The sequence below is a fragment of the Anolis carolinensis genome, chromosome 3, assembly GCF_035594765.1.
Source record: "Anolis carolinensis isolate JA03-04 chromosome 3, rAnoCar3.1.pri, whole genome shotgun sequence".
Taxonomy (NCBI): domain Eukaryota; kingdom Metazoa; phylum Chordata; class Lepidosauria; order Squamata; family Dactyloidae; genus Anolis; species Anolis carolinensis.
The window spans coordinates 55,799,913-55,812,827 of NC_085843.1; the positions used below are offsets into that span (position 1 = coordinate 55,799,913).

General features: G+C 44.9%; 1 protein-coding gene across 1 annotated transcript; it reads right to left on the reverse strand.

Moving 5' to 3' along the window:
* Positions 1-459: 459 nt before the first annotated feature.
* LOC134297409 (uncharacterized) lies at positions 460-5,070 on the reverse strand. Its single transcript, XM_062974957.1, has 2 exons — positions 4,036-5,070; positions 460-820 (listed from the first exon to the last, which is right to left on the reverse strand). Exons 1-2 carry the CDS (start codon positions 4,870-4,872, stop codon positions 713-715), a joined length of 945 nt encoding a protein of 314 aa, XP_062831027.1. The 5' UTR covers positions 4,873-5,070; the 3' UTR covers positions 460-712.
* Between the last annotated feature and the right edge of the window lie 7,845 nt (positions 5,071-12,915).

Here is a 12,915-nt window from a genome sequence, read left to right on the forward strand (position 1 = left end):
TGTTGTAGGCTGCAATGCCATATAACAGTCAGCATTACATTGGAGAGGCATTATATGATAACACTAATCTGAGGATTAGATGATCAACAGGCATAGTAGTAATACATCTTCATTTAATTCTGTCTTGGGTTTATCACAGGAACCCAACCTTTAATTCTGAAATGTCTGTATATGGATGTGTTGTTTCACCATTCAGGTGTTGCTTGATATGCGTTAGAGCAGAGTTTCTTAAACTGTTATCTTCCAGATGTTTTAAACTTCAGCCCCCACAATTCCTAACAGCTGGTAAGCTGGCTGGTATTTCTGGGAGCTGAAGTCCAAAACATCTGGGAGAGCAGAGTTTGAGAAACATTGCATTAGAGTAAGTAATATTAGTTGGCCGGTTTCCTTTTCTCTGGTACCTGCCATGGATCATGCTTCATTGTCAGGCTCACTTCAAAGGACCAGTCTGAACGCAGATCAAATCCAATCTTTATTGAAGAATACATGACTTTGGAAAAAGTCGAGAATGACCTAATGTTTACATACAATCATTTTTATCACCTCTGATGCAACGTAACACCACACGCAAATATCATCATCAAACCCCACCCCCTGTATCACATTTCTACTATTCCGACACACTCTACCAATTATAATTGTTTACACTTTCAACCCCGAGTTCCCAGGCTCTTCTATCTTCTTCTGCCAGGTGCTTCCAGGATTATTTATGTTATGACTCCAAGTCCAGGGCTTGGAAATTCAGCCCTGGGACTTGGTTCCATGACATGGCGCCCTCTTTTTCTCCATCCTCCTCTTCGGTGCTTCTTTCATCACAATTCTGAAATAAATCAAACAATAACTCTATGTGTCCATTTTGTCCAAAGTACCCATATACTTTTTCAGTAAGCTGCGATGGAATACTGGGTGTATTTTCCCTAAACTTTTTGGCAATGCCAACTGGAAAGTTACTTCGTTGATAACACCCTGTATTCTGAATGGTCCAATATATTTGGGGCCCAGTTTTCTCGAAGGCAGCCCCAATTTGATGTTTTGGGTACTTAACTACACTAAATCTCCTTCCTCCAATTTATCGCCTTCCATCCTTTTTCTGTCTGCGAATGTTTTATACTTTTTGTGTGCTTCCTTTAAGGATGCAGTCACTTGACTCCAGCATTCTAGCATTTGAGTTTTCCATTTCCCTGCCCCTGTTTCTTCATTCTCTGTCCATCTTGGCAACTGGGGCAGAGGCTGTATTTCATACCCGTAAACTACTTCAAAGGGAGTTTTATTTGTTGCGGAATGTATAGTCGAATTAAAAGCTAGTTCTGCGAAAGCCAGCCACTTAGACCAGTCATTTTGTCTCATGTTAGAGTACATTCGAAGGAACTGCCCAAGCGTCTGTTGAGTACGTTCTACTGCCCCGTTTGTCATGGGGTGAAAAGCAGAACTTAGACTCCTTTCTGCTCCTAGCATTTCCAAGAATTTTTCCCAGAATTTTGCTGTGAACTAAACCCCTCTGTCACTGACCACTCTACTGGGACATCCATGAAGTTTGTAAATATGGTTTATGTACAATTCAGCTAGTTTCTCTGCCGATGGTAGTTTCGTCAGTGCTATAAAGTGGGCCTGTTTGGAAAACAGGTCTAATACTGTCCAAATATAACGATGTCCTTTGCTAACCGGCAGTTCCCCCACAAAGTCCATAGCTACACATTCCCAAGGCCTGGTAGGTTCTGCTACTGTTTGTAATAATCCCATTGGCTTCCCTCCTCTCGATTTATTTCTGGCACAATCATCACATTGAACAACATGATTCTTTATGTCCTTCCTCATCCCTGGCCACCAACAATGTTTTGCTATTGCCTTTGTTGTTTTTGTAATTCCTGTATGACCAGCGCTCTGGTTATTGTGAAAACGATGCAAAATCTTAATCCTTAATATTGCTGGGATATACAGTTTCTTGTTCACAAACCAGAATCCCCCCTTCTGCTCCCCCTTTTCTGCGTTGGATGCGATCCACTGATCTCCTTCGTATGACTGTTTCAGTTCTTTTCCCCAACTATTCTCCTCGTCGAATTTAATAATAGCAGTGTTCTCTCTTTGGGTCTGCGCTCTTGTACTGACAGCTAAGCCCCATTGTTTATCAGAGAATACTGTTCCCTCTTTTGCTGTGGTTATGCCTTCGTGTTGAGGCATGCGTGAAAGAGCATCTGCCAAGACATTCTGTTTCCCTTGGAAAAACTTTAATTGGAAATCGAACCTGCTGAAGTATTGTGCCCATCTAATTTGTTTGGGGGACAATTTTCGAGGAGATTTTAAATACTGGAGGTTCTTATGGTCAGACCAAATTTCAAATGGGATTCCGCTCCCTTCGAGGAAGTGTCGCCAGCATTCTAAGGCTTTTAATATGGCTAATGCTTCTTTTTCCCATATGGGCCAACATTTTTCAGTTTCACTGAACTTCCGGGACAAATATCCACAAGGTTTTAAGTTCCCATTTTGATCTTTTTGCAATAGTACTGCCCCGTATGCACAGTCTGAAGCATCGCAATGGATTATGAAAGGGCTCCGGATATCGGGGTGTTTTAGGATGGGTTCTTCTGTGAAGCATCCTTTTAGGGTTTCAAATGCCTTTTGGCATTCTGGCGTCCAACTCAGTTTGGCGCCAGGAGCTTTCACTTTTGCTGTCTCCCCTTTCCCTTTTATTTTTAAAAGTTCAGTAAGGGGTGCGGTTATTTGCGCAAAGCCTTTTATGAACGATCTATAAAAATTTGCAAACCCCAGAAATGATTGCAATTGCCTCCTTGTTTGAGGTACTCCCCATTCTTTTACGTCTGATACTTTAGACGGGTCCATAGCTAACCCTTCTGGAGATATCCGATACCCCAGAAAGTCAATTTGAGTTTTATTAAATTCACATTTGGACAGTTTTGCATACAGCTTTGCTTCCCTTAGTCTCTGCAAAACTTCCCGGACCAATTCCACGTGCTTTTCTTTATCTTCGCTCACGATCAAGATGTCATCAAGGAATATGAATACTCCTCGGTACAACAATGGGTGCAGTATTTCATTTATAAGCTGCATAAAGCAACTGCCGCCATTTTTTAACCCAAATGGCAAAATTTTATATTCAAAATGGCCGAATGCGCAGGAAAATGCAGTTTTCCAAGTATCCTCGGGTTTGATTCTTAATTTATGATATGCTTCAATTAAATCCAGTTTAGTAAATATGCTCCCTTTCTTCAATACGGTAATTAAATCCTTTACTAAGGGCATAGGGTATTTATTGTCCTTAGTAATTGCATTTAAATTTCGATAGTCAATGCACAATCTTAGAGAGTTGTCTTTCTTTCTCCTAAATAACACTGGGGCTCCGAGAGGAGAATTGGATGGCTTAATGAAGCCTCGCGCCAGGTTCTTATCAATATATTTCCTCAATTCCTCCTTCTCCTGAACAGACATGGGATACACTTTTGGTTTTGGTAAGTTTGCTCCTGGGGTTATTTCAATTTCTACTTCTATATTCCTCTTGGGAGGTAATTTACTTGCCTCTTTCTGATTGAAAACATCCACAAAGTCTCTGTATTCAGGTGGCAATAGCTGTGGGTCTATTTCCCCTGCTTCATTTCCCTCGTCCTCCTCTCCTGCTATTTTGCTTATCTCCCATTGCGTTTGTTGTTCTTTAAATGCTAGGCTCTTTCCTCTCCAATCTACTTCAGGATTTGCCTGTTCGAGCCATGAGATCCTTAGTATTACATGGTATGTGGCAATAGGGGCTATCACAAAGGATATTCTTCCTTCCCATTTGCCTATTTTACATGGGACCCCCCGTATTTCCTTCGTAGATACTTCCCCAGCAGCAACTGATCCATCTAGCTGCGAAAATGCAATTGGGGAGTCAAGCAACGTCTGCTGGCATTTCAGCGCTCCTGCTAATTCCGGAGTTATAATGTTCCTAGAACAACCGCAATCCACGAATGCCCTGCAGGTGGCCCGATTCTCTAGCCCCGATAGGCAGATTGGCACTACTAGCATGCGTTTGTCTCGACTCACCAGCCTTTCCGGAGATTCTGGGGCTCGCACCTCCTCCTCCGCTCGTCTCCCGGCTGCTGGCTTGGGCTTTGAGGGTTTTGGCGGCTCCCCCTTCCGGGCCCAACATTCTGCTGCTCGATGGCCCGTCTTCCCACATACAAAGCATCCCGGCTTGGGTTTGTTGTCATCTCCTTTGAAGGGGATCCCCGGCCTCCCTCCGGGCCTTTCCTGCTTCCTCGTTTCTCCTCGACCCCTCGCCACCGGTCTTTGCTGGCCGCCGCCGCCCCTGAAACGCTTTACTTGGGCCAGGGTGGATTCGACGCGCCCCGCTAGTTGTATCCAGCCCTGGAGTGTTTCTGGGTCGTCTCTGTGCGCTGCCCAACTGAAAACCTCGGGGCGTAGTCCCTCTTTGAATATCTCCACTTTGGTCACTTCAGACCACTCTGGCACCCTTTCCGCGAGATGGAGGAATTCCTCTGCGTACTCGGGCACCGTTTTGTCCCTCTGCTTTATTCCTTTAAGCTGGTCTCGAGCCCTCAATTGCTCTAGCCGGTCTCTGAACCGGTTTTCCAGTGCGGCGAGGAAGCGGGGTACTGACCTCAGGCACGGGTCGCGTCTGGCATGTAGTTGCACATACCAGCTGGCTGCTCCTCTCTTTAGTGTGTTGCCGATGGCCCGAACCATGCTTCCTTCGGAGGGGAATGTGTGTGCATTGTCTTCCATATATCCTCTGATGCTAATGAGGAAAAAGTTCAGTTCAGATGATTCCCCTCCGTATTCCAGTTTGAGCTCTTCCCTCCTTTGCATCCATTCTGCGGCCCGTTGATGCTGTCTGGGAGGCATGGGGAAGGGTTGCATCGGGTTTCCTTGGACGGCCCCTTTGAACACGCCGCGCCCCACTCCGGCGGTCGTTCCGCGCGGCTCCCGAAATTCTGCCGCTGCTGTCGGCCCTTCCACCCATCCGAATGCGGGCCTCGCTGTAGCCCCCGCACCTCGCCTTCCCTCGTCGTACGGCACATCCTCCTCCTCTTCCTGGATCTCCGGCTCCTCTCCGCCTTCGTCTGCCAATCCACTGGACCCGATCCCTGGCCCCAGTGGTCTTTCCACCCCGACGCCCATTCGGGGGGTTGGAAGTCCTGTTGGAGTTGGCGGCCTCAGAGTTCCCAGAGCTTGCTGGCGCTCCACTTCGCGTGCCATTCTGTCTCGGAACTCCAGTTCCTGCCAGTATTCCTCATCCCCCTCGCCCCTCGCCGCCACGGGGCTCTGCGTTGAGGCGCGCTGGCCCCTCTGGCTCCAAGCTTCTTCTTTACTTGGCTCTCTCTCGGCGCCATATCGGGTGGGCTCCCTCTGGAGATTCTCTTCCAATAGTGGCACCAACCTCCCCACGGTTTCCGACAGCCTGGATAAATTAGTTTCCAGGATTGATAACCGCAGGGCCACGGTCTCCGGCATGCTTCCTCCAGATCCCCAACTGGTTTCTGCAGCCGCAGAGACGCCTCTTCCTCCTCTGGGAATCCTCTGGGTCACGCCGTTCGGCCTGGGGTACCCCGTAGAGGAAGCTATGGCTTGCAGCGTCTCTTCCCCCAACGGCCGGGCCCCTGGCAAAGGCCTCTCTGCTCCATTTAGGCTTTGATCGCCTTCTCCACTCATTATCACTTCACTGCAAATCCGCAGGAGGGTGAGATCGGGATTCTCGACTTAAATGTCAGGCTCACTTCAAAGGACCAGTCTGAACGCAGATCAAAGATAGCTGCTCTCAAATCCAATCTTTATTGAAGAATACATGACTTTGGAAAAAGTCGAGAATGACCTAATGTTTACATACAATCATTTTTATCACCTCTGATGCAACATAACACCACACGCAAATATCATCATCAAACCCCACCCCCTGTATCACATTTCTACTATTCCGACACACTCTACCAATTATAATTGTTTACACTTTCAACCCCGAGTTCCCAGGCTCTTCTATCTTCTTCTGCCAGGTGCTTCCAGGATTATTTATGTTATGACTCCTGGTCCAGGGCTTGGAAATTCAGCCCTGGGACTTGGTTCCATGACACTTCATGTTGCCTTTGTGCAATCAGAATTTATTAATGACATTTCCATTACCAAATTTTTCAATTAAAAAACCTCCTCATTTTCTTTAAAAGAGAGGGGAGGGTTTGCACTTTCTGCAAGCTTCCGGAAGCATGAATCTCCTTTAAAATGTTAGACCCGTTGAGTTTGATTTAAGCAACACAGTAAAATAAAAGCTCTCACACATACACCCCTCCACAGTACTTTTGATGTCAGTCTCAGAGCACCAAATTCAGCAACAAGGAAGATCTGGAGTTTATATAAATGGCGGAGGGGGGGGGGCTGTGTGTGTTACATTTTGCCCACACCTGCTGTGTGTGTATCATGTAGTGGTATACTGCTGGGATGTAAAGCAGCATCCCCTGGAATGGATCCCTGTTGCTGCAGATAGGTTTGCTTGATGTGCCATGTGCAGCTTTCCCATCTCCAGTTGCTTACTTGACAGATTTTTTGTATCTCAGACAATCTGCCTCCCAGTCCTTAGAGATGGTAGCGTGGATAAGTGTACAAGTGGATATTGAGCTGCTTTGTCCTGGATGCTCTTGAGTCAAACTGTGTTCACGATGAAATGTAGCCCAAGTGATCTGATGTTTTTGCCAGGACCTGATTGCATGACCAAAAGTTCTGTTTTCTGAAGGGATATTGGCATGGGTGCAATGGCAAGCAACAGTAATCCCATGCTGGCGGGACTTTCTAATTTGTTAGCATTAAATGAGGCCTTGGCCTTTTTCCAGGGCTGGACTGATCATACATTCTGATGTTGATTTTTCTTAGTAAAACTTTGGTCTTCTTTCAGGTGATCGTCATTTATTCACAAAGGGCTTCTGAACCCATCTTCAGGATGATCAGCACAATGTTGTGACGCTGGAGTTCTGGTAAGTTCCTGTGTAATGAAAGGAAGAGAATGACAGGATTTTAAAATGCAGGCTCTAGCATGCTGTATTGAATAATAATTAGTTGGCAAAACCACTTAAAAATCTGTTCACTTCATGTTCTGATGTGGCAGGATGGTGAGGATCATGTATCTGAGAAGGAGTACTGATATTCTGAGGCAATGGTATTACTACCTCAGGCTGAAGGTATATTGCGCATTTGTAACAAAGTTCAATATAATCTGATACGATGCCACAAGAATGTGAATGCATATTATTGTTGTTTTAAACTGTTTATTTTATAATGTACTAGCTGTGCCCAGCCACGCGTTGCTTTGGCTTATCGGAATGCTTTGTTGGTCAGGTGGAATAGCAGTGAATAGTCTTGTAGCCTCAAAGCCTGGCCATTTTCTTCTTATGGGAATCCTTGTTTCGTGAGCTGGAATACAAAGGAATAGGAACTTGTGTTCTAGGGGAATGGTTTTTTGGGCTGCTAGAATTGCAATGAGTAGCCTCACTACTTCAAAGCCTGGCTGCTTGCTACTTAGGGGAATCTTTGGTTGGTCAGCTTCAGTAGTACAGAGTAGTATTGCTGCTTCAAAGCATGGCCACCTTCTACCAAGGTTAATCCTCTGTTGCACTGAATAGCCTTGCAGCTTCAATGCCTGGCTGTGTTATACCTAGGGGAGTCCTTGTTTGGTGAGCTGGAGTAGCACCTTCAATCAAAGAGCCGTTTTGAAGCCTGGCTACTTCCTTTGTAGGGGAATTCTTGTTTGGCCAGCTTGAATTGCACTGAATAGTCTTGCAGGTTAAAAGCCTGGCTGCTTTCTACATAGGGCAGCCATCCTAAGCCAGGTTGAATGGGACGGAGTAGACTCGTGGCTTCAAAGCCTGGGGGTTTTCTATCTAGGGGAAATCTTGGTTGGCTAGGTTGAATAGCACTGAATAGCCTTGCTGCTTGCAAGCCTGGCCGCTTTCTACCTTGTGGAATTGGTCACCTTGATTAGCATTTAATGGCATTGCAGGTTTAAAGCCTGGCTGCTTCCTCCCTGGGGAAATCCTTTCTTGGGAGGTGTTAGCTGGCCCTGATTGTTTCCTTTCTGGAATTTCCAAGTTCCCTGCTTTCAGAGTGTTGCTCTTTATTTACTGTCCTGGCTTTAGAGATTATATTGTTCTGTATTATTATACCACAGTAATTATTTCATATTATATTTATAATCTTATATTATCTACTTAGAAGTGGATTATATGAGGCCCCTTCTACACAGCTGTATCAAATCCACACTGAAGTGGATTATATGGCAGTATGGACTCAAGATAATCCAGTTCAAAGCAGATAATATAAGATTATAAATGGGTAATATAGCTGTTTTGAGTCTACACTGCCTTATAATCCAGTTCAAATCAGATAATCTGTATTTTATAGGAAGTGTGGATCAGGCTTAAGTGCACTCTGCCTGTGCCCTGGTGCCATTTTGGCTGAGGGAGTTGCTAGGATACGAAGGGGGCGGGGCCTAAAGGCAGCGGGAGGGGGGGGGGGCTAAAGGCAGCAGAGCCTACCTTTAACTGGCAGTTAGGGGGAGAAAGGCTCTTCCTCATCCTCTGTAATTTGGACTATTTTTCTAGGTTTTTTTTTTTAATTGAAAGACATATTTTGGATGACTATATCTTTTGTGGCCAAATTTAGTGTGATTTGGTTCAGTGGTTTTATTGTTTACTCCATAGTAAAACGAACATTACATTTTTTAATATATATAGATTAGGCTTGATCGATCCATGAAAAATTTGATTCTAAACTCGTTTCAAAACTAGAGGGGGCAGTTTTTCGTTTTTGTTGCTATTTACGAATTTGGCCCCCAAAAATTTTCGAAATTAACGGAAATTCGTTATTTTCTAAATTAATTCGTTAATGGCGGACGCGCATGCGCAATTCCCAAAAACAGCACAGAGGGAGAGGACTTTACAGGACTCTCCCACCCTCATTTTTTGAGTGATCTTCTTCCAACTTGGTACAGTGGTAGAACACATTTAAAACTGATAGCTCACCAAAATTTGGAACGTTTCCCTTATCCTCTGATTTTTGGCGAATTTTCATAGCTTTTATAATAAACCATTTTTTAATAATTGCAGAAATCTGTTCCTGGTTTGAAAGTCTTATTTCCTGTTAAATTGGGTTGTCTTTACTGTGAAAGTCATTGTTCTACTTCAGAAACTTTGTTTTTGTGGCTGAAACTTTGTTAAATTGGTGTGTGTGTGATATATACTGTGTATATATATATAGTCCCTGCATATGTGTGTGTGTGTTTGTGTGTGTGTGTATATAGGTAAAGGTAAAGGTATCCCTTGACGTTAAGTTCAGTCATGTCTGACTCTGGGGGTTGGTGCTCATCTCCATTTCTAAGCCCAAGAGCCAGTGTTGTCCATAGACACCTCCAAGGTCATGTGGCCGGCATGACTACATGGAGTGCCATTACCTTCCCAGAAACACCCAGAAAATGGGAATTCCAGACAGGAAACAATCAGGGCCAGCTAATACCTCCCAACAAAGGATTCCCCCAGGTAGGAAGCAGCCAGGCTTTGAAGCTGCAAGGCTATTCAATGCTAATCAAGGTGACCAATTGCAACATTCACACTTGCCTCCCACAGACAAGAGTTCTTTCTCCCACCCTGGACCTTCCACAGATATATAAACCCCACTTGCCTAGCTTCGCACAGACGTCAAAACCTCTGAGTATCAGGCCTGGCAGGCAGGGAAGGGCGAGCGAGCGAAGGGAGGACAGCCGCCGGAGGAGGACGAAGCAGAGGGGAAGGGGTCTCGATCCGCCGCCTCCGCCCGCCTGGATGCGCCTTGCGAGGAGGAGGCGGAGGAAGCGGAGGAGGGGGCGGCAGAGGGAGAAGCAGAGGCAGGCAGTGAGGGAGGCATGAGCAGCGCCGCCCGCGCCCCTCGCCCGCCTTCGCCTTCCGCCTCCTAAGCGACCCTCCCTCCCTCCCTCCCAGCCCCATCCTCCCCGCAAGGCTTCCGAGGAGGAGGAGGAGAGGACGCCGCCCGAAGGAAAGGAAAGGTCGGTGGGCTCTTCGGGGGAGACCTTGGGGAAGGTCGCGGGAAGGGCGGGAGGGGAAGGGGAAAAGCGCCCCATTTTCAAGAGCCACTTCGGGAGGGAAAGAGGGCAACCAAGGGGGGACCTCCCTCTCCCCCTCCTTCCCTCCTGGAAGAAGAAAGGAAAGACACGTGGACGTGCCTCCTTTCCGACGTGCGGGCCTCGCCTTCCTGGGCGCTGACACGCGAGAGCCTCCCTCCCGAAGACAGAAACCTGGCCCAGTCCTTCCTCGGTAGGCTATTGGGAGATCACCCTTGGGAGGTAATAATAATAAATTATTATCAGCTGCTGAGGCGAGGCGGCGGCGGCCATTTCCCCCCTCCGTCTTCCTCCTCCTCCTCGGCCTCCTTCCCCCTCGCCCCCTCCCATTGGCTGAGCCCGTGACGCCCCTTTTGCTGAGGGGCAAAAGGGAAGGGCCTGAATGGTGGGAGTTTGGGTGCTTTGCAAAAGCTTTTTTTTCCTAACGAAAAAAACGACGACATAACGAAAAACGGCCTCTCGCGATTCGAAACCGCGATATCCAGACGTGTGACAACCAATGCTTCAAAATTGCTTCAAAACAAACGAAAATAACGAATTAATAACGGTTAACGGGGAAAACGAATTATTTGGGCAAGCCTAATATAGATTATACTTTTTATTGGTGTAATTCGCGTTTTATTTTTTTCTAGGAGCTTTTATTAGGAATAAAAGGAAAAATAATCCTTGCTCAACTATTAAACTCAGTTGGTAACCTTGTGCTTAGTTTCTTTTTGCACAGAAACATAAGTAGGGGTTTTAGTGCAAAGAGCATGCTTTTGGAGGGGACACAAAATTTGCATAACAATTGATAGATTTCTATAAATTGTTGGTGTGTGTGTATGAAGGAGAGCAAGCATTGTATAATAGTTTGAGTGCTGGGCTATCATTCTGGAGACTAGGGTTTGATTCCCCCCTCTGCCATGGAAACCCACTAAATGATCTTGGAAGATTCACATATTCTTAGTCCCACAAAACACCATGATCCCAAATACAGTAAGTTACAATTACTTGTAAGATTGCTTTATTGTTTGATGCCCCACCAGTCGCAAGGATTCTTGTTGTGGGCACTGCAAAGCAAGAAGGCAAAATGGAATCAATATTACAGCAGAATCTCATGTACACAACTCATCATTATGCTGGAGTTTTGTGTTTTACCAAACAAAATTTGTTTGTGGGTTGACACGGAAAGTTCTGATTGAAGGTAGGCAGTGGGCAGCAAAGAGCTGTGGACTTTCCGCCACTGCAGATCATTAAAAAGTGGTTGGATGGCTATCTCTCTGAAGTACTTTGGCAGGAGCTATGGACTAGAAAATCTTTGTAGTCCTTCCAGATCTATGATTTTATTATCCAGTCCATTGCTTTCACCAAATCTTAGCATGCTGGGAACCTGATTTTTTGGTTGCTTGACTAGTGATGGGTACCAAGTGTACATGTAAACTGGACACATGGTGAAGCTGGTAAAACTAAGCTGGTAAAACACAGCCTCAGAGGGAACCAGTGACAAACTTCTTCCAAACAGTTATGTCTTGCTGTAGTTTCTCACTTAACTGCAAGCTAAGACTGTACATAATGTAAAATATACACATGCAGTATGCATACTGTTCCAATATTCACATTCTGTGTTTCTAAGATTTTTAAAAAACCCATTGCATTTGTATGACAGTGCATTCATGTAGAATATTCTGCAACTGTGAAATAGGCAATTCCATATGAAGCCGTGACTAGTTTTTGTTTAGATAAAGATGAAAGAAACATGGAGATTGATATTGGGCTGTGGTATGTACAGCTCGTTGATTCAAGTGGTAGTCAGATTTGATACCTGATGCCTGTTGTTTCGGATCTAAATCTGCAATGTGTGGTTTCAGTCATAGAAGGAAACTTGTCCTGTGGTATAGTTTTTTCAAAGAACACAGCTCACAATATGTATATCATAGATGTTGCAGATTCTTCACAGTGTTATTTCCAACATCTTATTGCTTGCAATTGGCTTTGTTCCTCCATTCTTAGTGAAAATATGCTACCATTTTATGTTTCAAGAGCTTTTTTGGTCAAGAGGTGAAAATGCAACCTGGTGTGAACCGATTTGGACTTCACATGCTCAAAACTTATGACAGAGCAGGTCTGCCCACATCCACTTACCACTTTCCAGTTTAATTCATGGGCATCATTATTTTCTCCCAGGCAAAATGAATGAGTGAGGCTTAGGGGTAATTTCTGTGCTTGTGCAAACAAGATCTCACAACAGCTCAGTATGCAGCAACTCAGTATATGCATTTCATATAAAACTCCTGTACACAGATGAGACTGTGTTTGTCGTAGCCTCCTTAAACATTAGAATTACATTAGCTGAAATTTGGCTGCCACATTCCTCTATTTTCAGTAGGCAAATGGTGTTATTCTCTATGTATGGTATGGAGATCCTTTCTCAGATTTCCAGGGAGTAATAGAGATCTTCCTTCAGAGAAGAAAGTATTGGAAGAAAGGATGATAGGCTCAAGAAGAACACCAAAATAATTAAGATGTATTTTCTTAATACTGTCTTGTGATATATTATCAAACACGTTGATGTTGTGTCATGGAGAGTGATACAAGTCAGTATTCATGGATTACTGTCATATCTAGCATAACTTGTCACTTGCAATATATTCTTATAGTTCCTGCTTATTTCTTTAGCCTTCCAAAGGCATTGGTGAGTTTCCAACAAATCAGCATCCAATGAACACCGTTTTCTTGAAATACTAGCTTCTTTAGAGCATGTAGGAACCTGCCTAACTTAACTATCTTCTATATTTATTAAGAAAGAGTACTGGGAATGCCTGATTTGAATA

Excerpts from the sequence above, each read along its gene's own strand:
- LOC134297409 (XM_062974957.1), bottom strand. The coding sequence starts at position 4,872 with ATGCAACCCTTCCCCATGCCTCCCAGACAGCATCAACGGGCCGCAGAA. Across the intron at positions 821-4,035 it reads CAGAATCTCCGGAAAGGCTG|AATTGTGATGAAAGAAGCAC; the intron begins GTGAGTCGAGAC and ends GATTTATTTCAG.